Genomic DNA, 27,948 nt, shown 5'->3' on the forward strand with positions numbered 1-27,948 from the left:
GTCCTTTGTGAATATCAGTGATGTAAAGTAATTACCCTGCAAGAGAGTAGTATAAAATATATCACCATAAGTACGTACATAATAGACTGTGTGACGAACAGTACTTTAAGGAAGTAGTAGCCTGTACTTAGCTATACCGAACCGATGTAATGAACACGTCAAGAATGCCGTATAAATCGGGCGTATCGCGACGGGCGAAATAGTTGACACCTCGTCGTACGTGTCCAGGTCCATTGTGCGGTAGGTGGACGAAGATTAAATAGTGTAAATATATTAAATTCTTGGGTCTAGGATAGAAATTTGTTGTGTTAACGTAGTAAATGGTGAAGGTTTGTGGTAGTCAAGATATGAGTATAAAATGATAATGTGCCAGGAAATCTTTTGTGAAACTACGCCATCAAGGATGGAGGAGTAAAACGCAGAGAGGGGCTGGATGAAGCCTCTCGTCTGCAAAGCTGCAATGGAATACCGATAACTAAGATGAGTACTAAACTGTAAAATATATTTGGGAAATGTTATCGTGATGGGAAAAATGGGAATAATTTGATTATACTTGGTTACCTTCCGTAACAAGATGGGTCGCTTAACGACCCCATCCTAAATTTGTAGCACGGACAGTAGTAAATCATAATAATGTAAATAATCGGGTCTTTTATGTATTCAGTTTGTTGGAGATGTAAATTTGTATATATAGTGTAGTACGTTAAGTCATGCATGCATTCATATTTTCTTTGTAGTCGATAATTTTCTTTACATTTGATTTTGATTATGCTAGTTAAATAAGACCCGATATGTGCTTTTATGTTTTGTCATTTTAACGAGCCATTTAATGACATGGAAGGAAAATCCAGCTTCGCCATACCAAGAGTGTTTTGTTGAAATTAATATGGTCATATTTTCAAAGTGAAGTTGTTAAATTTGTGAGATGCGATTAATATAATAATTTCCAAGTAAATCATATCTGGAGTGATTAGTGCCAGAATAAATTGAATTTGTAAAAGGGGTTATGCGTTAAACATAATACGAGTGGACTACCGTCTTACAGGCGAAATTATTATTTTTTTTAAATATTAATAATAATAATAAATAAATAATATAACTATTTTTTTAAAGAAGATATTATTTCTTTTTTAAATATGATTTGGAGATAATAATAATTTATGTGATCAAGTGTTGAGTTTATTGGGAATTATTTAATGACGGGAGGTCGTTTTTTTTTATTCGGAATTGAAGTGCGTGGTAACTTAATTTGATCGATTAATAATATTGAAATGTAGATCGGTGTTAATAATCCGTACATGTTAATGAACGTGTGGTTTAAATTACGGTCCAATTTTTTTTTTACGTATAAATGTCGCGTTTTGAAGTTGCGATTCATTAGCCGGAACATGTAGTGCTAATATTACGAGACCATGATTGTCAAATTTTGGTAAATATAATTTCAAGATGTTACGATTATTTGTGGAGAATGAACTAAGGCATAGATCCAAATGAGATAGAAAATTTGAAAGAATTTGCAGTCAGATAATAAAAGGTCGTACGATGTCCGAAATGAATAAATAAGTCAGTTGATAATTCTGTGAGGAATAAATAAATGAATCGAGGAATATTGAGATAGAGAGGAAAATAAATTCCGTACGAGAGACACTTAGGATATTGATATGAGTGTAAAATGTACGGGCAGTGTCACAGAGAAATACTGAGTTACGCAGCGGGTAGAATTCGAACCCGTGACAGCATGTACGAAATAAATAGACTGCACAGTTATTCGTTGAGATACAACGGATCTAAGGATAATGAGAGTTCAGATTCCACATAAATGGTCGTATATTGTATTCATTGTAATGACGAGCGAGGGACAATCATGATGTCGTGATAATAATAATAATAATAAATATTGCAGATAAAGGATTGGACCGCCTTAATTAAATGAGCGATGGTAAGGATGTTAAACGGGAATCTAAATGATAATATGCAACCGATAATAATAATAACAATGTAAGGACGATGTTAAATCACCGCGGTCGGATTAATAATAATTGTCATAATAATAACTGTAATGATGTCGTTGGTTGATCAGTGAATTAATTTGTAATTGCGACCGATATCTTAATATATAATTTGGCGGAAGTGACCGGTTCATTAATGATAATAACCTTTTTAAGTGACGTGAATAATAATAATATCTTGAGTCACCTATTCATTAATAATAATAATAACCACGAGAGGGATATAATAATAATAACAGTAATAACCATTTGTGTTTGCATCCCGCATAATAATGATGATATTAATCAAACGTGACAGTGCCAGGAACCGTTGAATAATAATAATAATAATAATAATAATAATTTCGAGGATGATAATTTTGTGGATTAAATTGTTTGGTGACAACATCCCTCTATTCGTATGTTGAATAATGAGAATGATAATATTAGAGTCATTTGGTACCTCTTTATTGTACGGTCTCCGTATGGGACGATGTTACATACTTGCGTGTTTGTTTACTTCGCTCGCGATGCGAGGGGGGTCACTGGCACGGTATTTCCCTCCGCTCCTCGTTATCTCATCTGTGGCAGTAGTCTACTGAGGCTAACTGGGGACAATTCAGATCACATGTAAATAAAATGTAAATGCTAATTCATTGGTATGGCATCAGCTGGATATCGTAAGATAGGAACTGTCCGTGGAATCCAGTTTTCGCACTTCACGAGAAACATTACCCAGTCCGAGTACCGGTCTCGGAAAAATGTATATAGCCGGAGTACGTCATCTTAGTTAAATCGGGAAGCCGACCGTAACATGGGTTATGCTCGGGCTCCCGATAGAAGGAAGCTATATCTTTGAGTGACGGTTCGATTCAAATGGAATCGATCCGTAAATTATACCTCCAAAATGTCATTTTATTTCAGAAGCAACGCAGCAAGATATTGATACCACTTGCGGTATGGCAAGTGATTTATATATGTAACATGTGTGTAAATTCAAATATTGTTGCCACGTGTATCAAAATTTTATACGTCAAATGGCGTAATAAACCGCTCCTTCTGGCAAATTATTTCAAAGGAAACCACTCTCATAATCTTTTTATTGTAGTTAGATGATGCCCTTTTTAAAGTAACAGTCACTTCCTAGTCCTATCATGGAGTCCTTAAATTCAAGTTACAATCGAGCCTTCCCCCTTTTAATTTTAAGTTGCTCCGTTCATCCCCGTGTTCTATTATGCCGTTATATTTATATTTGATGATTTAAATAATGAACCGACACCCCTGAGATAAATGCTAGTCTGGGACTCGGGAGGTGGACGTGTGCAATACCCTTCAACAAATCTTGCTAAGACATCCTCTCTTCTAGCTCGCTGCTTTAAACATCGAGCCCTCGTTCTCTTCTTGTTAATTTAAGGAAGATCGCCGTCTTGGTTTTAATAATGAAGTCTTCTCCTTAATTAAATTCTTCATCACATAATGAAGGCCTTCATTACTTCATTTTAGCAAGTAAAGTCAAAGAAACTACGATAGGAGACTGAAAACAATTCTTCTCCAATTAATTTTACAAACTTAACATCAGCAATTAACCTTCACTGTCATGAAGCGATTGGCCTTGAGCCTAGCCCTTGACAAAGTACTAAGTTCTAATTATTCTAAAAAGAAGAAATCAAGACTGTGTTCCTATTTACAGACCGTTTCAGCATTGTGATTCTTTTTTCATCTCTTACGTTACAACAGTAACTTTAAAATCACTTTTATTTCAGTGAACAGTCCAACTGTAATAATAATAATAATAATAATAATAATAATAATAATAATAATAATAATAATAATAATAATAATAATAATAATAATAATAATAATAATAATATGGCCTTAGCTACCTCGTGCAAGCATTGTAATATGACGCCATCTGTCTGCTCGCCAATTTCGACGTTCTGTTTTACTCTAGGCCCACTAGATGGCAGACAGAGTAAACTGAAACTCTCATTGGGCGTCTATGGCTGAGTTTTATTTGATTTTCTCGGGTAAACACCAAATGTGTCACCAGAGATCTATTACATGCCGACATCGTACGACATGCAGTGTCGAATGGCCTTTTTCCGTCCTCCAGAAATCCGGCTACCGCTGCCAGGTTTGAACCCGCTATCTTGGGATCCAGAGGCCGACACTTTACCAATGAGCCACAGATCCAAGTGTACTAATTGTGATAATTTAATTTCGCTCTTAGCTAATATAGCAGTTATATGAGTTCGGAAACCTGCTGAGATAAGGGAATGAGGCGACAGCATTTTCTGCTCAGCTGCCGAAAGTCCGTGGCCGGGAGAGATAGGAGCTCGCCCGCTCGTTGGTGATTATCCATGAACGGGGGGAGGAGTTGTCATATGCGCCCATGCAGGCACCTGCACAAAAGAATATTCTAAGTAGACTTATATTCCACATATCATAGGGTCTATTAATTGGAGGAAAGTCTCTATAGACTTCTGGAAATAATAATTCAAATAGTAATTCCAGTTATTTATATACCTCAGGGTCACAGAAGAGTTTTATCCTAGAGGGAGAAGTGTTGAGATTTGACCTAAAGAATAATTTAAGTTTGATCCCTTGTCTACAATAATGTGTTCTCTTATATGTGTTATATGTATTTAATTTAAATATAAATGAAATCTTTTGTGTGATCAATATTGCCCTGAGTTTTCGCTCCCCAGCAACAGTTACCAAAACAAACTGTTGTTGTTTATGACCTAAAAATGTTAGAAATATATAAGCATTTATGACCTAAAGAACGTATTAAAATATGGCAATAAATATGACTTACAAATGTTTTGGTAACATTTCCAAAATATTCAAAATCTTTCCGCTGTTTAAATTAATGTTATATTGAAAATATACTTTTAGAATCTAGCACATTCAATAAAAATAAATAAGTAATATTATTATATTTTGAATTTATTTAATTACTCAGTCCAGAGATAATTCTCGACTCTGCACAGAATGAAATAAATGTCACATTTTGATGTGCGATCGGAAACAATTACAATAGCAAATTACATAGGTTTTAAAATTTTCAAATAGTGACGTTCTGTTTTCACTCAACATTGACTTGTAACGGGGAAAAGATCTCTCAACATCGCAGGATGTTATTGGGGCATATTTGAAATACGTCAGATTATTAGAGTTCAATTGAGGCTCACCTTTCTATCGCTTTCTAGGCATATGTCTTTTTCTAATCAGTTTACCCTCTTAATTCACATACATATATATTTCGAAGAAAGATAATTGTAATAAATTGCAGACAGCAATTTGTAGATGTGAAAAATCCGTCTTTGAGACGACTGCAAGCAAGTATGCGAAAATGGAAGAAAAAGTATAAAAAAGGAAAAAATACGAAAATTCACGGGAAGATATGAAAAATTACCGCAAAATGACAAAAAAACGTTAAAAAGCCAAAATATGCCTTTATATTATGTTCCGTGAAAATTGCATAATTTTAGTCACCCGTAGATAAAATCACGCTTGAGTTGCATTTTACATGGACAGAATATACAGAAAAATATGACGTAAAAAACATGCTGGGCACAACTAAAAGCTATTAACATGGATACTGTAAGAAAGGGGAAAATACTGATTTTGGTAAGGAGACAAAAGTTCCAACAGACGTATTGTATGAAGAAGTAGAAGCAAAGAAAAAGCAAAATCATCTCCGTACAGGCCATGAAGGCCCTTGGAGGGGCGGAAGCTTCCACTATCCGTAACGTTGTTCGACTCGTTGGCTGAACGGTCAGCGTACTGGCCTTCGGTTCAGAGTGTCCCGGGTTCGATACCTGGCCGGGTCGGGGATTTTAACCTTAATTGGTTAATTCCAATGGCTCGGGGGGCTGGGTGTGTGTGTGTGTGGCATATTCAATACTAGAAATCATCCTAGGCAGGGCTCTAATCTTCACAGACATGCAGGTCGCCTAACATGCCGTCTACTAGAAAAAGACCTGCACCAGGCCTCTCCGGAGGCCATACGCCATTATTATTATCCGTAACGTTCGCATATGAGGGAGTAGAGAGAATTTGGTAGTACATTTATCACACCCTCACACTGCATTCAGAAGTAAGATTTATTATTGTCATTCTTCTTTTTCTTATTCTTCTTATTATTTCATTTGTATATTTATTCTTAATATTTTAAGCTAAGGGTCTTCATATGTGATATCAGTGATTTGTTTTGTACAAGCGTATGAGAAACCAGTGCTAATTACAACTCGGAAATTTTACGTGAGTCATGTGGAACAGTCCAGAATTGGATGACGTGGCCTTGTTGTTATTGTCTTGGGACCCGGAAGAGGTTCGGGGCTTGGTCTTGGTATGGCAAGACGATCTTCCACTCGTGATTGGATGGCAATGAAGACCTATCTAGAAGTACCATGGGAGAGTAGGGGGAAAGCTGAGTCCTATATTGTGAGAAAACGGCGGTGAAAGCCTTAAAACTTTGGTGGAGCGTGCTTGAGTTAAAGCTTTTGTGGAACGTGCTTGACGTGAAATTTTTGTGGAATGTAAAGTGTGGTACTTGCTTACTAACTGTGGAGTGCTTAGACACTTGGTATTATATCACTTGTGGCGGCTTGGTGTCTTATATGTTGTTGAAAGCTATGGGGTACTGTATCTCAGACTTCCCATAATTTATGTTCTGGAACAACAAGAGTGTGTTGCTCAAGTGGAAGTATCTTTAAACCAAGTGTTAGAATCAGTGAACACAGAATTATAAAGATACAGTATCACTGCGATATACACTTAAGAAACTGGAAATTGCAACACCATGAAGGCATTGGTCGTTTGTGTTGATTTTCAAGATATGGAACGATGCCATGTAGGTATGTAAACGATCAAAGTTTCAGACCCATTGGATTGTTGCTACAGGTCTCCCCACGTGATTGGTCGCGGAGGAATCAACTCCAGTATACGGACTCCGGTGTAGCGTAGTTGACTTGCAGTCTGTGCAGTGAAGTGTTCCCCGTGAAACATGCCTCGACGACAGAGAAGAGCATGCTATCAACAACTATCGCCGTTTGAGAGGGCTCAGATAATTGGGCTGTGTGAGGCTGGATTATCGCTAAGGACTGTCGCTACACGTGTTGGCCGACAGGCATCTACGGTACAACGTGTATGGCAGCAGTGGTCAAATGAAGGTACCCACACTCGTAGACCTGGCACAGGCCCAGCGCGACAGACAACTGTGAGAGAGGATCGCCGCATCATTCGGATGGCCCGGATGGAACTCCATACAACAGCAGCGCAAATTCGAGCAGCTGTGGCACCCTACGTTACACAACAAACAGTTGGTAATCGCCTGCGTGCAGCTGGCTTACGAGCCCCTGTCCCTGCAGAAGGTGTTCCATTGACCCCACAACAGCGACGTGTAAGGCTGGCCTGGTGTTGGGAAAGATCGACGTGGGTCGACGAATGGCATAGGGTCGTCTTTAGTGATGAATCGCGCTTCTGCCTTGCCCGCAGTGATCGCCGGAATCGTGTGCGCCGACGTACCAGGGAGATGGGCCGCCCAGATCTTAGTATCGAGAGGCACACAGGGCCAACACCAAGCATTATGGTCTGGGGAGCTATTGGCTTTAATGTGAAATCACAATTAGTGCTTGTTGAGGGCACTGTGACTGCTCGACAGTACGTTGATAGGGTACTCAATCCAGTGGTTGTCCCTATGGTGGCGAACATTGCTAATGGGATGTTTCAGCAAGAGAATTCCCGGCTATACACTGCACGCATCTCCAGAGAAGTTCTTCACGACATCACAACCTCAGAATGGCCCGCCAGATTCTCGGACCTCAGTCCTATTGAGAATGTGTGGGACATGATGGGTCGACAACTGGACAACCGTCCTCAACCACTCACAACTCTGTAACAACTGACCCGTGAAGTGCAGCAAGCATGGGCCACAATTCCTCAGGAAGCGATCCAGGGCCTTGCTGACCCCATGCCTCGACGAATTCATCAATGTATTGCAGCTCGTGGTGGGCACATCCTGTATTGATTGTTGTCCAAACTTGTAGTCAGAGGGACCTGAAAGTGCAATCATCGAAGCACAACCAAACACTCGTCCTGCATGTTCAGTTGCAGCAATGTAGCACCACTCCTTCTGGGTGTTGCAATTTCCATTTTCTTCAGTGTATTAACAAGTGCCAATAATGAGAATATGCAAGCTGTGTTGATACACAGGGACAGTGAAGGGTATTCATCTACATATATATGCTTTGTAATTAATGTTCAGCGGGCTGACTGCAAATTGTAGCTTTGTCCTCGCTTTTCGTTTCCCACTGTTTTTGTTGTTGTTGTTGTTGGATAATTGTGTAAATATGAGTATTCCAGGAGTATTTTTTGAGTGTACATTGTGTTTACTGTTTTTTGTTGTGTTGATGAGGTGCTCATGCACGGATATTATTCACAATACAGTTAGTTACTTTAGAATCGATGGAGTTACTGATGAACCTCGGTGCAGTTCCTACCATTTAGTCGTTTTCAGAAGATTAGATAAGGCCTAAAGCAGATGTGCCAGTATGCAGCTTTATGTACACGCCCTGGGAGAGAGAATTACCATGCTCCATTAAAATTTGAGGGATACATTCTGGTGAACTCTGGTGCCCATACTACGTTCATTTAGATTAATGTGTATGATTTCAATTATTTTATTAATTGATTTCAGCTAATTTATTCATATGTAATTAGATTGCAATACGCCCGTTTTAAATTTTATTTCGTTAAAAGGCACCTGAGCTGTGGCTCATATAGGTGCAATACATATCCTATATCTTATGTACAAGTAGAAGTACAAAGTATTAACAGATATCGGAGAATTTTAAGTTCACCGGTGTTAACAAGAGAATAAACCAAAAGTGTAACACAGATGCTCAGAGCATTTTATGTAAATATTTTACAAGTTGTGCTTAAATACAGAAAATAAAGCAGCCTGTCGAATAAGTTCAGGAAGTGAGTCCTCCGGGAATTAATCTGGTATGAAGTAGTAGAAGCAATATCTAAATTATTGAGAGAAAAGAAAAAAGTGTGAAATTTGACCCACTTCGTGGTTGTACAATTTCATTCCGTCATGGATTAAAATGCTACTCTAGCAACGCGAAGCGAACTGTTAATCTAAACTTTACAATGCTTAAGATAATAAAATTTATTTGAATTCATATTAAGGAAATTTCTCAACAATCACGATGGAGACGGATCGATCAGAGATTAGAATGCTGATCACTTGAGCTGTGCACACGATACCGCTATATGGACGAAATATATCTCTGAAATTCTAGATATATTACAGAAGATTAGTATTGACAGGTTTCTGGAGTAGTATGTTACGAATGCCTGTATGGTGTAGTGGTTAGTGTGATTAAGTGTCACCCCCGGAGGCCCGAGTTCGAGTCTCAGTTCTGCCACGAAATTTGAAAAGTGGTACGAGGGCTGTAACGGGGTCCACTCAGTTTCGGTAAGTCAACTGAGTAGAGGGGGTTCGATTCCCACCTCAGCCAACCTCGAAGTGGTTTTCCGTGTTTTCCCACTTCTCCTCCAGGCAAATGGCGGCATGGTATCTAACTTAAGGCCACGGCCGCTTCCTTCCCTCTTCCTTGTCAATCCCTTCTGATCTTCCCATCTCCCAGAAGGCTCCGGTTCAGCATAAGAGGTGAAGCCACCTGGGCGAGGCACTGGTCCTCGTGTCCAGTTGTATCCCCCGACCCGAAGTCTCACGCTCCAGGACACTGCCCTTGAGACGGTAGAGGTGGGATCCCTCGCTGAGTCCGAGGGAGAATCCAATGCTGGAAGTTAAGCGAATTAACCCTTATTTTCTCGCGTCGGGTCACAGAGACCCGAGTGAATTTTGTTTTATCAAATTTCTTTGATGTATAAAGTAATATAAATTATTGCTAGCACTATGTAATTTCATCTCCTGTTGAATTATTTGTCATAGTACACTGCGGGTCATTACTGACACTAATTTCTTGCCCTTCTGCTATGGTTATGAGATTTGACCCGACACGAGTGTGTGTGTTCTTCAAGAAGATGTGCGTAGAAATGACTAGAAAATTAGTGAGAGGCTAAACAAATTTCTTAATTTATGTGTAAATGTTATGTTATGGTTTAACTGGTTAGTATGCTGATTTTTTATCCAAGAGTTCGTGTGTTCGATTCTCGGTTATTTCTTCCAGCTTGGGACTGGGCGTTTGTGCCCCCTTCAGCATTAGATTTCATCACATGTACTGCCCCACTCGCACAAGTGGCAGGCCGTCCTTAGACGTCAACTTGAATTATCTGCGCAGGCCCTCCGAAGACCATACGACATGATAATATATAACGTTCTGTACTAGTCAGTAGAGAGGTGTGTAGTGTGTGTATTAAGACTGACACAAACACCCAGTCCCCGATCGAGAGGATTCAACCATACGAAGTTAAGAAGTTAACATCCTCGGCCCGTCCAAGAATCGAACCCAGATCCGTTTGAACTGAAGGCCATTACGGCGATCATTCAGGCAAGGACTAGGACTTCATATTATGCATAAGAATGAATAATTTCCCTCATATTACACCTATAATTTTCCATTTGTAGCGGTGGGTTATAAAGACCCGACGCGAGTGTTTATGTGCCTCTCCGTCACGCGAGTACTTAAGGGTTAAGAAATAAAATAAGGAAGAAGGAAGGAAGGAAGGAAGGAACAAAGGAAGGAAGGAAGGAAGGAAGGAAGGAAGGAAGGAAGGAAGTAGTTCCTTGCTTTCATGGAAGAAGGCGCGCGTTGATGCTACAGTGGGCTATAGAATGTATTTTTCAAAGTTCTTATGAGTCCATCATGGGTTATTCTGCCATCTTTCCTCCACTCCACAGTGCTGCATTAGAGTGTAATTTATTGTAGTGAATTATCTTAACACTGATTATTATTAGACAGCGAATTATGTACTCAAAATGAGGCTTCTCAGTGCTATGTACATAATTGTTAAATTATCACTCACTCACTCACTCACTCACTCACTCAATTAATCAATCAGTCAATGTATCTCGTTATCCAGGTAAAACAATGCCCCTGGTCTGCCTTCAGCAAATGGACAGGTGACGGATCCTGCAGTGGTGTCAACGTATATGACGCTCGCACCCGATGCTTCAGATCAGAACAGCGTATGTTGCTAATAGAGTCTGACAGGCGTTTCTCCCCCTCCCATCTGCGGGTACAGATCCTGTCATAATTTATTTTCGCCTGAAAAGAAGCGTTATTCATCCCAAAAGTCAATACTTTACCAGCCATCACATCACTCACATCTTTTATTGCAACACTTCAGCCTAGCAGCCATGTGCCGGAATGTCAGAGGCCGCTCGAAGGACACCTGCATGTGATAACTCATGGAACATTCACATTTTGTACTTTCATTTCTTTGAATGGAGTGATCTTCCTACATCCAAGGGAACGCATAGAATCGGGGATGTAATTTTGGGCTTAGATAACAGCAGAGAGATAGAGAGAGAGAGAGAGAGAGAGAGAGAGAGAGAGAGAGAGAGAGAAAGAGAGAGAGTACTGATTCTGTGGTTGTCCCCCTCTTAGCAACCTCTTACCATGACGAATATAACATGACGAATATATTCTTATATTCGTCATGCTCTCACTATATGTAGGGAATATAGATAAGGCACGACCATATGTAGACTATATAGACATCAGCTCGAAAGACCTACACCAGACGTCCACGAAGTCCACGCTCTATTTTCGTTCCTAAGCACTGGAACTACTTAAGTTGTGTGTAAAATTTTGTATGATGATGCTGGATTTAGAATGTCAAACTAGTAGTATTTCTCAGTAATGAAAGTAGATTTTGCTCACTGTCGGGGGCAGAACTTCACATGCTCTGATGAAGCCCATTGCAATTTGGCTGAAAGCTCCGCTTCATTAAATAAATAATTTAGTGGCTTTAATCCAGTATTCATTTACTTCTTTACATTAGTAGTATTTCTTGTCGTATTTTCTCTCCATGGAATTTCTTGTTATACAAGTGGGGTGTACAAGGACTTAGAGAAGGCAGAAGTATTCATTCAGCAGTATGTAAAGGTAAAAAAAAAGCAAAGTCACCTCCGTACAGACCATGAAGGCCCTTCGAGGAGTGGAAGGTAAAGGCTTCCACCATTGTTAACTTCGGCACGTGATGGGGTAGAGTGGTTAGCTCTACGCCCGGCCGCCTTTGCCCCCAGGAATTAAACTGGTACTCATTTTTGGTGTAGGCTGAGTGAACCTCAGGGCCATATGCACCTCCGGAAGTGGAAATCTCGTTTCTTAAATTTTACGACTTCCTGACGGGAATTCGAACTCACGTCCCTCCGGGCGAACCGAGCACGCCTTTACCGCCTCGGCCAGGCAGCCCCTGGTATGTAAAGGTAGTTGGGTATAAATATAATGTCCAGATAGAGGAGGCAACTAATACCGGCGAATTGCTGAAGTTTACTACTAATAATAAAGACATTTAGAAAAAGCAGCAAAAGTTAAAAGTTAGAAAAGCAACTGGGATTGATAAGATTTCTGGGGGTATGTTACAGACTGTGGGTTGGGATATAGCGCCTTATCTGCAATACAGGGGGATTATAATTAAACGTTCGCCACTTGAGCCAGTGTAGACGGAAAACTATGTACCGTATGGGTGCCCTACTTTTGTTATTTGCTTTACGTCGCACCGACACAGATGAGTCTTATGGCGACGATGGGAGAGGAAAGACCTAGGAATTGGAAGGAAGCGGCCGTGGCCTCAATTGAGGTACAACCCCAGCATTTTCCTGGTGTGAAAAAGGGAAACCACGGAAAACCATATTCAGGGATGCCGACAGTGGGGCTCGTACCCACTATCTCCCGATTACTGGATACTGGCCGCACTTAAGCGACTGCAGCTATCGATCTCGGTGGTACCCTACTTGACAGGAATGATGTTCATAATGTGCGCTGCAGGATTTGCATCGTTAGTATTATTAGTGTCATTACTTGCCGTTAGGCGCCCGTGATGTAGGGTTGAAACACAAGCTCCAGTGTGTTAACAGCTGCAGACAGTTAACATGGGTCTGGACAAGGTGAGTAGGGCTTTACTCGTAAAGCTGTTTAGATTGAATAACATTATTCGAAATTTGGAATTAAATGGAGATTTGGGAATTGCTCCTGGGAGAGGCTGACGGCCAATCGCGCCACAAACTGTTGAAGAAGTTACTCTTGCCATGGCTGCTGGATGCATTGTTATACTCTACTTGTTATAGTGGCGTTGTTGGGTGTGAACTTTATTATCACTTGTAATGTTAAAGCTAGTGGTGGTGGTGATTATTGTTTTAAGAGGAAGTACAACTAGGCAACCATCCTCTATATAACACTAATCAGAGAGAAAGACGGAAGGGATCCGACACTTCGAAAAATGAAGATGTCGGTCAAAGAAAGACAAGGGCCACGAAGGGCGTGAAAATGAAAGACTCCCTAGCCCTCGCAAACCTAATAGCGTCGGAGTCGGAAAAGAACAAGAGTTGGCCAAGAGAGGTCGGATAGGATAGATGAAAGTGAGGAGCCTGGCACAAGTAAGTGGAAGCAATGCTAGGACTCAGCTAAGGGCTCCCTGGTCGCCAACCCACGCTCCAAAGTCCAGAGCCCCTGGGGCCTCTTTTAGTCGCCTCTTACGACAGGCAGGGGATACCGTGGGTGTTATTCTACCGCCCCCACCAACAGGGGGTTAAAGCTAGTAGTAAGCTAAGTAGTGGTGGTGATTATTGGTTTAAGAGGAAGTACAACTAGGCAACCATCCTCTATATAACACTAATCAGAGAGAAAAAGTGGATGGGATCCGACACTTCGAAAAATGAAAACATCGGCTAAAGAAAGACAAGACCCAAGAAGGGCGTAAAGATGAAAGGCTCCGTAGGTCTCGAGTGCTCTAATACCGTCGGGGTCGGAAAAGAACAGGAGTTGACCAAGGGAGGTCGTATAGGATGGATGAAAGTGAGAAGCCTGGCACAAGTAAGTGGGAGCAATATCAGGACTCAGCTAAGGGCCCCGTGGTCATCCACCCATGTTCCCAAGTCGAGAGCCCCAGGGACCCCTTTTAGTTGCCACTTACGACAGGCAGGATATACCATGGATGTTGTTCTACCGCCCCCACCCACAGGGGGAGTAGTAAGCTAAACCTATAGTTTTGTAAGCCGTAATGTTATGTACTGGATATAGTTAAGAATGTTAATGTTTTTCTAAATATTTTCTTTCCATGGAATTGCTTGCTGTACTTTGGTTGTTGTTGTTGTTGTGTAATTATATTTTAACTTTACCTTATTATCACACTACTGTAAGTGACCATTTCTATCGGGATATTTCCCAATTGTGATGCATTTGTTAATAATAGAAAACATACGTATATGCAGTTCATTTCCTGTACGGAAATCGATATACTACAGTCTCGTTCTTCCTAGCTGACTATATATTTAACCCTCGAGCCGTAGATCTATGTTTCAGGGACACTAGAAGTACACAAGCTTAATGAGTACCTCACAAAGGAAACACCTACTTTATATATTCAGACTTCAGATTTATTTTAAAATGTAATGAAATCAGTGAAATAGATTATTTAAAATATGTGAATGTACATACTCTGTAATCGCTGGCAATGAAATAAATTAAAAAGTTTCTAATTTAAAAAATATACCTTTTGATTTTTGGTACTACTATGAGCTTTACTTTGCAAATTCGGGCACAACTCCAGCACATGCTAATGACGTACTATTATTTTTCATTGCAACTAATAGAGATTTTACAATCTTTGGACAGTGCGTACATATTCCAGACCTGACACTGACTGATGTTGGCTGACTGGATATCGGAAATACCATGTTTTATACAATAGAAAGACGGATTTCTCTGCGTGTTGATGGGATTTCCAGTCCTCGTCGTACCCAGGATCTCATTAATTCTTCTGCTAACGTGAAAACAAATTCATCTGAAGAACGAAGGAAAGACATGTGTTCTATGACATCATATTTTTCAGCAATGTTTAATTCCATCGCCGTCTCGCTGTGGTTCTCAACCTTTGTGGGCCTACGTCCACTTTTATTTCGTAATTTATTTCTCGCACAGCTAATGAATTATTGATTTACACAAGTTCTACTTTCCTGTTAGGGTTAATATCTCAAAACTATTTTATAATGATTTTATTACTATTAATTAAGAGTGCATAATATATAATATTACACGTTTCAAAGTAGTAATTATAATGCAATTGCTTTACAAAGAAAATCAGCAATAACACAGATAATAATACAGCAAAAGAATAAAACAAATTACAATAAAATATATTACGGAGTATTCTACCCTCACTGCAATTAACATTTCAAACTACATCATTTGATTTGATTTTATAAGAACATAATTAATAATTAATGCAATATTTTGACTGTTTTTCTTTCCCAATTTTTTAAAATGTTTTGTTCCAACTGTGATAATGCACACTTCAGATCACTTTCAACATCTAACATAGATATGTTTATGAAAACTGCACCAACAACCTTGCAGATTCCATAGCAACTCGTGGATATATTAAAAAATAGTTTAACCAAAATTCTCCTACAATCAACTCAGCTTTTGCTACGGAATCACGTTTTAGGTCTATTGCCTACTCACGAAAGGAATCAGGAATCAAATCCAGTTCTAATTTGAACGTATTTCGTGCCAACTGAAACTGCCAGCTATCTGAAGAAATGTTTCAAAAGTAGCGTCAAACTTCGGTTTTCAAGGATTACAAATGTACCGAATTCAAGCTATTCAATTCACTTTTCAAATTTAATTGAAGATTTTGTGTCATCAAGAAGCTCGTTCAGCGTAATATATTTAGTAAAAAGTTTTCTAAACGTGTACGATTTTGTGGTGATGAAGATAACGTTTTTGTAGTAGATCTTTTCTTTATCACAACTTTTTAATGTTTAGCAAATTCGTGTGTTTTTTCACTCACCACGCCTACCCTGAAATTCTCCAACTTCTTCCCAGGGGAGCGAGCCTCTCAGATTGAGAACCCTTGGTCTAGAGCATCGAAGAAATGATGAAGGATATCAGGCACAGACCCAATATAGTTGTGGTAAAATCTATTCATCGCTTTCAGAGCAATCGATCAATCACTCTTAACATGACGTACCAAGTTACATGTTAAAAAAGTATGAAAATCCAAACTGGCTACAAAGAAATAAAGTTTCATCAACTGTACACCGGGGAACTGTATGCCCCAAACATAAGTTTCTATATACAAGCAGTCGTCACACTTTAGAATTAGTGCAGCGCTGAGCGAGTACGAAAGTAAGAGAAAAGTCACGGAGGTAGGAGACTGTAGGGAATGTGGTACTAAATTACTGCGAATTGAAGATCTCCTGGGACATTCAGTGCCTCAGTGTACGGTTCCAGGGCTAGACAAGTGAAGGTCCTGAATAATACGAGGTAACTATGTTACCCATCTTGCTTTACATCTTCCTGAAAATATTATACAAGAAAACAAAATAATCTGACTTCAATTTTCAACTGTACTTATCTATCGCGCTCAACTACTTGCTACATTTCGATTAATCGCTCTGCATGGGGGTGTACGGAGTGAGATCTTCTTCTCAATTCCATCACGTTCCCTTTCGCATTGCATAACTGTAACACTGAAGATTTGCTCGTAAGGGATGAATTGACATTTCCTTTATTAATAGTTTTCTCGTGACATCAGAAATAGACGTTCTTTCTTGATATCTTCTAAAACACACCTACTTATCCAAGCCAATTACGTAGAAGTTTAAGAGGAAACTTTGTAAGTTAGCGGGTGCCGCTAGGAAGAGTTTGCAAGACGTCATTTCTCGAGTATCATTCAGCATATCTGATTTGACTCTAACAGGTAAAGTTCGCCGGGTGAGTATGCCTCCGTTCTATAACACGTGACACGTGTGCAACATAATTTCAAGGCGAAATGAGGAGTGCAGAGGAGAGGTTGTTTTGTAACTCTGAAGACTTCACCTCGTCAGGATCAAATCATTAGGAGTAGGAGAAAAAATGTTCAAAGATAATATTTCCTTTGTTATCATACGCAAATGGTTTTGATAAAAATTTACATAATCTTTGAATTTTAAATTAGCAGTATTTCTTGCCGTAGGGGGTTAAAGAAATAGAATTGTAGATTTAATATTACTTTTTCCGAGCGTTCCAAAGATTTTTATATGACTGTTATTGTTAAGTTAATGAGCAAAGCGACTAAAAGTTTCCGTAAGATCTGATCGACTCAAAAGGAGCTTTCGCTGGAGGGTTTTATCTCATCTTTTCTACACAGGCATAAATATTTGCTCTAGATGGAAGTAATGCAAGTTTTATAAGCCCATACTGACAACATTTTCACTTCATCAGCAAAGTACAGCCAAAATCGGTTATAATAACCCCGAAGCAACCACAAATCAACGGTCATTATCGCACAAACGATATTCTATATATAGCTAAAAATGTGTAAAACAAAACTTCAAAAACCGCAACGGTAACTGAAATAAGTACTGTATTTTACAGACAGTGGAGTGGAACTGCGTGGAATTTCATAGGATTTCGCTTGAAAAGTAGGTTTATTGATCGCCGCATTATTTGTTCTTTGCTGCTTCAACCATCTACTAAGTAGAGATTTTTCAATATCTTTGTGTTCAGATAATAATAATAATGATGATAATAATAATAATAATAATAATAATAATAATAATAATAATAAATTCACTGAGTAATACGCCATCACGAGTGAAGTTCAGAAGAACACTTTCGGAAGGTTTGAAATTAAGGAAAGAACTGGAAGAACTAAAGATACCAAGTGGTATTTACATGGAACACAAACGTAACGGGCTTTAGTTGACTGTTTAGCGTTCGCAGATGACTTGGTACTTCTGGCGAACTCTGTAAAAATAGCAGTGAAACAACTCAATGCACTTAAACACCAGGCTGCCAAGGTGGGATTACAGGTATCTCTAGAAAATACAAAATACTTCACCAATATTACTGATACTCTCAGAAAACTACAGTTGGAACAGAGCCAGATTGAGAAAGTCAACAGATTTAAGTACCTAGGAGAATGACTGGAACCAAATATGTCAGAAGGGATAGCTCTAACAACCCGGATTGACAAACTAGAGTAAGCATATCGACTGACCAATAACATCTATAACAAGAAATGTCTCTCTTGTAACGCCAAATTGAGGCACTACCAGACAGTTATCTGCCACAGAATGCTTGATAGTGAACTGGAAAGGATTGCTGTACGAACTGGAGGTCCAGGAGAGGAAGATCTTCAGAAAGATACTAGGCTCGAACAAAGTAGATGGTGGGTACAAAAGGCGACCAAACCAAGAGCTGTACAGTTATACTGAAAAATCACAGACGTAGCCAGCAATAGGCGCCTGCCCTTCTATGGACATGTCACGGGGATTAACCCAACTAGGATGACCTACCGGCTTCTCAGCTGCTGAAAGAATAGGAAGATAGGGACACCATGGCTAACAGAAGTGAAGAAAGACATGCAGGAACTGGGAGTAACTGAAAACGACATCAGGAACCGAGCACCTCTCAGAAGTATTGGGCAAATATCAAGTCCCTCTCCAAGCAAAAATGTTGAACATCGTGGTCCTTAGTTGGCTAATTCGAAGAAATAATAATAATAATAATAATAATAATAATAATAATAATAATAATAATAATAATAATAATAATAATAATAATAACTATGGCCTCTGCTACCGTGTGCAGACATTTCGATTTGACGCCATCTGGCTGTCTGTTCGTCTATTTCGACGTTCTGTTTTACTTTAGGCCCACTAGATGGCAGGGTAAACAGTAACTCTCTTGGGCATCTATGGCTGAGATTTAATGAATTTTGTCAGGTAAACACCAAATGTGTCACCAGAGATCTTTTGCATGCCGACATCGTACGATATAGAGTGTCGAATGGACTTTTTTCTGCCCTTCAAAAATCCGACTACCTCTGCCGGGTTTTAACCCGCTATCTTGCGATCCGGAGGCCGACACACTATCACTGAGCCACAGAGGCAGCTTGTGCTCAGATAATCTGGTCCGCTTTATTTTTAAATAATTTTCTTCGAAAAGAGTCTGTATGTTCTCTCTGTCTTTCCAGATTGTAGAAATGATCCAGTGGGATACAGCCAATTGTTTCCTCATTTTGTAATCGCCATATATGTGTGATATTTCTTCAATATTGAACACTTTCCTTTTGTTTTACGACATCTCCACAGCGATACTTGCTTTGACTGTTTAACAAAGAGTGTGATTTAAAATCTACTATAAGAAGCGTTACATTGTTGTCAACAATCCCCGAATACGAAGCAAACAAAAATCAACACTGGATATTATAGCCGGTACTTTTATCGGAAAATGTGATCAAAATACGTCCTTTTATAGCATATGTCGTAATAAGCGAGTTTTTAAATACGTTGTTTATTTCGGATTTAGACGGGACCGTTAAATTTCGTCGCTATATCCAATATGTCGTTAAAAGCGTTGTCGCAATAACAGGTTTCGACTGCTTGCTCTTAGTTCCAGATAAAGCCGTACAGATAACAAGCATTCCACCTAGTGCAGCTTCCCTTCTTTTACCCTTGGCTGTACATCTGTACTTTTTCGTCAATGGAAGAAGTTCAGCAAGCACTGTCGAGTTGTATTCGACGACATTAGTACAGTCTTCCAGGACCGTAACGCTATCATCAAGTTTCACGTTCGTATCCATAATCACTTCCGTGCCCTCATATTCGATAACACGATTGAGAATGCCTGGAAGAAAGCTGCATTTCCAGTTGAATGTGATGTCTTTTATACTCCCGACAACGTTATCTGGGGCACTGAAGATTCAAGTTTCTCCACTCCCAACTGCACAAATTAATCATTTTCCAATAAGCCTATTGTCGTTTACATCTTTTTATTAATACATTCCTACATCAACACCCATAAATGTGTTTAAATACATGGAGGATACAGAGGAAAAAGCAATAGATGTCTATATTTCTACTTTACTGTAGTTAAATTTACTAGAACATGTATTCTTCTATTTTACGGTAGTAAATGGTACTTACCATATTATTATTTATATTTATTTTATTTTATTGTTTCAAAGACCCCATAAGCTAATGCCCGTATTGGGACAGTAAATTAAAGAGCTGGCACAGTTACAATATTAATGACAAATTCAATTATTGATAATACAGAGCTGATAAAAATTTATAATAATTTAAATCTTATAAAACATTTTCAAGGATGAAATTGGTGGTTAAAAGTGTATATAAATCGAGTTATAAATGAAACCTGATAATAAGTTCATCTAAACTGACTAAATGCAAGAGCATTTTTTTAAACCAGCGAATGGACCACTATGCTTCAATTTCATTTCTTTCTTTTAGTGCGGAGTTTTCTCTGTGTCCAGTCCAATACTCCTTCATGCGTTCGCTGGTCTCCTTCCGTTGTTCATCCTTCCAGGCACTTACGGTCTTCTTAGTACTTCCTGCGGCTTGAACCCCTTCCACATTCTTCACTGTGTTCCTAAACGTATTCCTTTCTAACAGCTGGACTTCCGAGATGCTTTACCTTTCCATATCCTTCTTCGTTTCCTTAATCCAAGTAGAAGTGGTCTTTTTCTCCAGAAGTAATCAAATATCTGTTTGGTAAGTCTGTTTGCGTTCATTCCGTACAGGTGTTCGAAAAACGCCAGTCTCCTTTTCTTCGTGGTTTCTGAGATTCCTTCCACTTTTTAGGAAACTTCTTTGTTGCTCCAAAGTTTCCATCCTCTTTCAGTTTGAACAGCTCCCATAATTTTTCTGAGGATTATTCTTTCCAGGACCTCTAGCTTCTCCAGCTTGTAGTTCATGGACAGGCTTTCACTGGCATACAGGCATTCTGTTTTGACCACAGTGTTGTAATGTTTTAATTTAGAATTCCAGGATAATCACTTCTTATTGTAGATGTTTTTTGTCAAGCCGTATGTTCTCTCTACTTATGAAATCCGATCTTCTACTGTATCTTCTCCTAGTCCATTCCCCTCTATGGTCTCACTAAGGTACTTGAACTTCTTGACCTTTTCTATCCGACCTATCTTTGTTTCCAGGACTTTTTGTTCACCTTTGATGTTCGTCATGAATTTGGTTTTTTCTGCTGAGATCCTCAGTCCTGTTTGTCTGGTAATTCTTTCCAAGAGGTTAATCTGGTTGGTTCAGACCTTTGGATTTTCTGATATTCCATTATTCCATGTTTATTAATACTTATTTTGAATTTATTGAAATTCTGACAAGCATTCGTCGAGTCTGGAATGGAATTAAATGCCATTATAGCCCTATACGCCGCCTCTGTGGTGTAGTGGTTAGCGTGATTAGCTGCCACCCCCGGAGGTCCGGGTTCGATTCCCGGCTCTGCCACGAAATTTGAAAAGTGGTACGAGGGCTGGAACGGGGTCCACTCAGCCTCGGGAGGTCAACTGAGTAGAGGTGGGTTCGATTCCCACCTCAACCATCCTGGAAGTGGTTTTCCGTGGTTTCCCACTTCTCCTCCAGGCAAATGCCGGGATGGTACCAAACTTAAGGCCACGGCCGCTTCCTTCCCTCTTCCTTGCCTATCCCTTCCAATCTTCCCATCCCCCTACAAGGCCCCTGTTCAGCATAGCAGGTGAGGCCGCCTGGGCGAGGTACTGGTCATACTCCCCAGTTGTATCCCCTGACCAAGAGTCTGAAGCTCCAGGACACTGCCCTTGAGGCGGTAGAGGTGGGATCCCTCGCTGAGTCCGAGGAAAAAGCCGAACCTGGACGGTAAACAGATGATGATGATGATGATAGCCCTATACAGTACACCATTAGTTCCATAATTCACATTATCCATTCTAAGGACTTGTAAGTTTCCAGATTGTCGTGTTGCATGATCACAAATAGATCAATTACCGATGAATATGAGATTTATTTTCCCCCAAGAAAACTATGTTTAATTTTGAAGGCAAGTTTACCGAAGAGTATGCAATAGTTAACCTAACCGAAGGAATGCCTGTTGATGGGTATATTATTTGTCTGGACATTATTTTGAAGAATTTGAAGTTATGCTATTTGAACTTGGGTGCATCAAATTAATACAGCATTAGTGTACTGTAGATGGCTATGAATTAAAGCATAGTAAACACACTTTTTACAGTTAGAATCAGGAATTATTCCACGTAGTCTGCTCAGTACACCTATAGTAGATAGTATTTTACCCTTAATAAATTGCAGATTATGGTCCCAGTCTAGTATTATTTAACTTTTTATCCATTATAACACCGCCAACGGCCGTAGCCGTGTTGAAACACCGGATCCCGTCAGATCTCCGAAGTTAAGCAACATTGGGCGTGGTCAGGAATTGGATGGGTTGCCACGCGCTGTTGGTGGGGGTAAGGGAATGGAAGAGCGGAAAGGAACTGGCCACCCTACCGCATGTAAACTCCGGCTCAGGAACACCTCTGCGGAGGTTCGGACCTGTCTTCGGGCAGAATAACCCTTACCTTACCATTATAACACCGGATCAAAAATATGAAAAACAACAGTAGTGGCGATTAAGGGGGAGGCGACGGAGGGCAGCTTCCGCCTCCCCCCCTCTTCTTGGGGAGAATACATTACATTTTCATTCCATTTTAGGCGACTGAATTTAGAAATTATTATTAACAAATTGTGCAAGCCATGTTGTCTTTTCAGCTGATTATTCCCTTTATTTTATTTTATTTTGTTATTAACAAAATTATTAGCGTAAATACGCACAAAATGTCGTTCATCGCGGCTGATTGATTTGTATCGCAAGTAGTGGAGACTTGGCAAATGCTTTAATGAAGGGTAGCAGGGGTATATTTTTTACCAAGGTTGTGGACACTATGGTATGGTTCACCCGCTTGTCGCACGCATTCATCAGTCAGACAGTCTCTTTAGTGTCTGTTAATTTCTTAGTGTGTAGTCGGATATTAAATGATTTTTAATTGTATAATCACACCGTACTTTTATTTAATTGTAATACATGTGTAATATTGTTCCGTTTGTAAAAGTTTTATTGTATAGTATTGAATCAAAATCTCAAAAATGCATTATTACCACACTTAGGTTGGTAAACTGTCAACTTTTACCTCTCTTTCAAAATTCCCTCAAAGAGCATTAAAAACTTACCATTTTGTAGTTTTTCTTTTCCAGTATTGATGTGTGTGCCCCCCGCCCGCTATGTCCCTCAAACGCGGGTACTTTTGATGTCTGCACATTTTTTTTGCTCCCCCTACACACACTTCTAATTCCCAATCGCCGCTACTTAAAAAACAATGAATGTCAACACAATCATTAATAATGCTGACAATGTATTTAAACTTTGGAAATGATCGTAGGAACTGCATCTTCATTCACCTTGCATTTGTCCGCAATCAAGAAAGATTAAAAGTCATTGCCACAGAAGTTTTTCCTCACCATAAGGTCCTTATATTTGGTAGCACTAGTGAGTAAGAGTTCATCATATAGAGGATCTGGTAGTCTGAATTCATGTGGATGAATACACAGAGCTTTCAGCGTTTCTTTCTTTGGAGTATCTGATGCAGTCACGCGTACGACTAAAGTCAGCCGTCAAGAATAAGGTAAGAACAAGAGAACGGGTCCATACGACTAAATACGGGGCTGGGAGAGAGCGTAATTTGAAATACATAGATTTTCGAGGTAACTAAGGGGCGAGAGTGAAAATGTTAAAGATATTAACATAGGATTTATGGGAAAATTAGTCCGTTCCGGAGAAAAATGGTCGTTTACTGAGGTGACCGTCGAAAGAAGGTGACCATTTAGGAAGGGTTCGCTGTAATTACATTTGAATTAGGTTGGTATTAGGTTTACGTAAGTTTTCAGGTGGGTTTTACTCACCTGATGAATGTGATGACGCCAACCTTGGCGATGTTGTCCTCCAGTTCTTTCCACGTTTCCCGGAGTAGTTCCTTTTGTCGGTCACTGAGTTCGGGAGGGCTGGTAGGTTCGGGTACTGCCGGAGGGGAGGGTGGGCTAGGAGCGGACACCGACTTCCTAGCAGCTTGATGGTGTGACGCTGTTCCTCCCATGATATCCCTGGAACAGAAAACAACACTAAGTTTGGTGTTGAGTTATGAGTTGAGGTAACAAGCACCATAGTGGCGAGGCTTGGTGGAGGAGGTTGAAAATAGCGGCTCAACATAAGAACCCAAGTGTAAGCTTTTCCTTCACGCAGTCGGATATTTTTTTTCCGAAGTGATGTATAGTTTTCATGGGCTTACAATTTTCCTGGAAGTCCAATTACGTTTTAACATGAAACCCCTCAGTAATTGTTGAGGGAAATTTTCGAGATATTAAGGATCCTACTAAATGGAACTCAGTGTGATCTGTAGAAAAGTATAACGATTAAAATAGACATGAATTAATTAGGCACTTCGAAACATCCTACAAGCATAAAGCTTGGTACCAGAGAAGTTGACATTCTCAGTATCCCTAGAAAAACCGAAAATTTTCAGAATTCCCCGCGAGGGTCAGTCTGGGTGGGAGTTTGAAGGTCAGAATAAGGACGGAAGTGTAATCATTTCTTTCTCCAGCCGAATATATGTTTCCAAAGCACAAACGTTTCCTCAAAGTTCAAATTAAGTTTTAACATCTAACCGCGAGAAAACGTTCAGGAAAATTTTCTAGATATTAAGGGTAGGTACTATTAAATGGGGCTCGACATGAAGCAAACTGCATAACAGTATAAAAATGAAAATAATCATTAAATTACGGACTGGTTTCTGAAAAAAAGCTACAACTTATTTAGAAGAGGGGCATAATAATAATAATAATAATAATAATAATAATAATAATAATAATAATAATAATAATAATAATAACAATAATAATAATAACACCAATGGATAACGCCCCATATGATTTGGACATTTTATACAAACTTCCAGACAGAAAATTATTTGTTGCTTGACTCAAAAACACGTCGAATTTTCACGCACAGAAAGGAAAGATGAGGTACTATATTTCAACTACACTTGCCGTTCACAAGTCAGATTAACTTGCTCATGAATGCGGACATGAAGTCATACGTTTGCCGTATAACCTAATTGAGATAATATGACCTCAAGTAAATCGCTTGCCTGCGAATAAAGACATAACTTCTAAATTAATAGACGTGAAAAAACTCATTAACGATGAACTCGAAAATAAAACTATTATACAGGAAGACTTAGAATCCGATGTGCAACACGCTGAAAAACTACAAGAAAGAGACACCGACTACATTTTAGAACCAATTACTTTCAAGCTGCAGGACTCTGAATATAGTAACGAGGAAATGGACAAGAATGACAGCTGCAATTCATCTCTAGCTGTTCCACTGGAATAAAATAACAGGTATCTCCCTAATTCACATTAAAATGTTTATTATGTTATCCTGTAGCGCCTGCAGGTAATGTTAGCGCGACTGCGGTCAGCGCCAGACCGAGTGAGAAACAAAATTATGAGTGACAGTAGGGGGAGGGATACCCACTGACAACATGCCGCTAGTGTTGTATGTTTCACGACGGCTACGCAAACAGTTTGCATTTGAGACGGACTGTAAATATTGCATCAACGTGTTTCATAATAAATTTCACTACCATGGACCCTCAATTTACTAGCATGTAGTGATGGCCACAGAGCCCTTGCTGAGTGTACCAATTACTTCCACTTACGCTTACAATGTTTTCCTTTTGTATCATTCCTATATGACATCTGTTAGTCAACTCCTGTCCCTTTCTGACCTCCACTGTATAAGGTTTGCTAAGCCGAGTGAGTCTATCATTTTGATGCTCTTCCTGAAACTGTCCTACACCGATAACATTGTTCTTGGAAAGGTCAGAAATCTTCCACTTCCCCCTCCTATCATGATTACGAAGGGATGGTTACCTTGTTTTATTTCTCTTAAATCGATAATTATTTCGACTACCACAACCACCACAAATAATGTTCTATCTACTGTATATCTTATCCTCAGCTACAACTAACTTCATCATCATCATCATCATCATCATCATCTGTTTACCCTCCAGGTTTGGTTTTTCCCTCGGACTTAGCGAGGGATCCCACCTCTACCGCCTCAAGAGCAGTGTCCTGGAGCTTCAGACTCTTGGTCGGGGGATACAACTGGGGAGTATGACCAGTACTTCGCCCAGGCGGCCTCACCTGCTATGCTGAACAGGGGCCTTGTGGAGGGATGGGAAGATTGGAAGGTATAGGCAAGGACGAGGGAAGGAAGCGGCCGTGGCCTTAAGTTAGGTACCATCCCGGCATTCGCCTGGAGGAGAAGTGGGAAACCACGGAAAACCACTTCCAGGATGGCTGAGGTGGGAATCGAACCCACCTCTACTCAGTTGACCTCCCGAGGCTGAGTGGACCCCGTTCCAGCCCTCGTACCACTTTTCAAATTTCGTGGCAGAGCCGGGAATCGAACCCGGGCCTCCGGGGGTGGCAGCTAATCACGCTAACCACTACACCACAGAGGCGGACTACAACTAACTTATGGACGAAAATAGGAAGTAAATTTGGTTCGTCGAACACGTCGCTTCCAGCCTGAGATGGTGTACTTCAGCGTATGGAGCAGTCACCTGAATTGATTGTGAAAGTTATGGCCTTGTCTGGAGTCGAGGTAAGTGTGCAGTCGTGTTGCGTGGTGGTCAACAGTCTTGTGCTCCAACGTAGCTACAGGGAATTGCTGAGCGAAGTGACTGGTGCGTGAGTAGAGAAGTGAAAAGAAAGAGTTGTCAATCATGAGTATGGAAGGGTCGCCCGTTCCTGTTAAATACCGGCCGGCGTGAGAGCTGCTATGAGAACAAAAGGCTTTTGTGCGTAGCCCCATTGCTGTGTTTGATTATATATTATGTCCCTTTTGTCTATTAAATATAAAATGAAATCTGGGAGTGGATAAAGTCTACCGTGTTGACTTCATCGAATAAGAACGAGGAACCTATTGCCTTTCTTTTAGATTTCTCGTTAACAACCGCATATAAGGAGCATATAAGGAAAAATGACAACAGTGCGTTCTTCGGAACTAGGTAGGTGACGTGGATCTCGATTGTTTGATATTCCGGTTGTTAAAGAGGATATTGAGAAGGCTACGCTCGCTAACTCTGCAGCCTTAACCCTTTCTTATCAAAATGTCGCCAAAATCCTGTGTATGTTAGTGTGACGGTGAACCACTGGCAAAAGTGAAAAATTGAAGATTCATTCTGTGGCTGGACGGCTGTTTCTCTACTGCCTGTTTAAAAGGAATTTCCCGTATTCTTACAAAAAAAAATTGTTATAGGTAGTCATAGTTTGAATGCCTGACAATTCATGCAAAGTTTTTGAAATGAGAAGTAGCGTTCCAACTTGAACAACCGACGTGGATCCTGATTTGGAGTTTGAAACTGAAAAATCATGTGATGTCGGTAAGCACATCCAGCCTGAAATAATTTCATACATGTTTTTGTTTTTCTACTATAGGAAATCCTCATTCAGGGTTGCCGATAGTCAGGTTCGATCCCATCATCTCCTGAATAATAGCTATGAAGTATGTGATCGAAACGGCACAGTGAACTCGCTGGTAACATTTAAGTTCAGTTCCACCAAACCCATTGGCGCAACATCCCAAGCGACCACCGCTCTGTCCGAAGGCCTGCAAATTACGGGGTGTCATGTGGTCAGCACGACAAATCCTCTCGGCCATGATTCTTGGCTTTCTAGATCGGCGCCGCTATCTCAGCGTCAGATAACTCCTCAATTGAAATCATTTAGCCTGATTGGACCCCGAACAAACTCCCAGATCCAGGTGAACACCCGCGACCTGTCTGGGAGACAAACACGAGGTCTCCGGGTTAGAGGCAGGCACGCTACCCCTACACCGTGGGACCGGCTAGAGAATTC

The 27,948-nt window shown here is 40.0% G+C and overlaps 1 protein-coding gene across 1 annotated transcript in view; it reads right to left on the bottom strand.

Annotated features, from left to right (window-relative positions):
• LOC137502156 (neuroglobin-like) overlaps positions 1 to 24,113 on the bottom strand; it is a 580,803-nt gene extending 556,690 nt beyond the window's left edge. Inside the window, exon 1 of the mRNA XM_068229146.1 lies at positions 23,923 to 24,113. Coding sequence (XP_068085247.1) covers positions 23,923 to 24,113 — 191 coding nt within the window. The remainder of the gene's footprint in view (positions 1 to 23,922) is intronic.
• Between the last annotated feature and the right edge of the window lie 3,835 nt (positions 24,114 to 27,948).

The sequence above is a fragment of the Anabrus simplex genome, chromosome 9, assembly GCF_040414725.1.
Source record: "Anabrus simplex isolate iqAnaSimp1 chromosome 9, ASM4041472v1, whole genome shotgun sequence".
Lineage (NCBI taxonomy): Eukaryota > Metazoa > Arthropoda > Insecta > Orthoptera > Tettigoniidae > Anabrus > Anabrus simplex.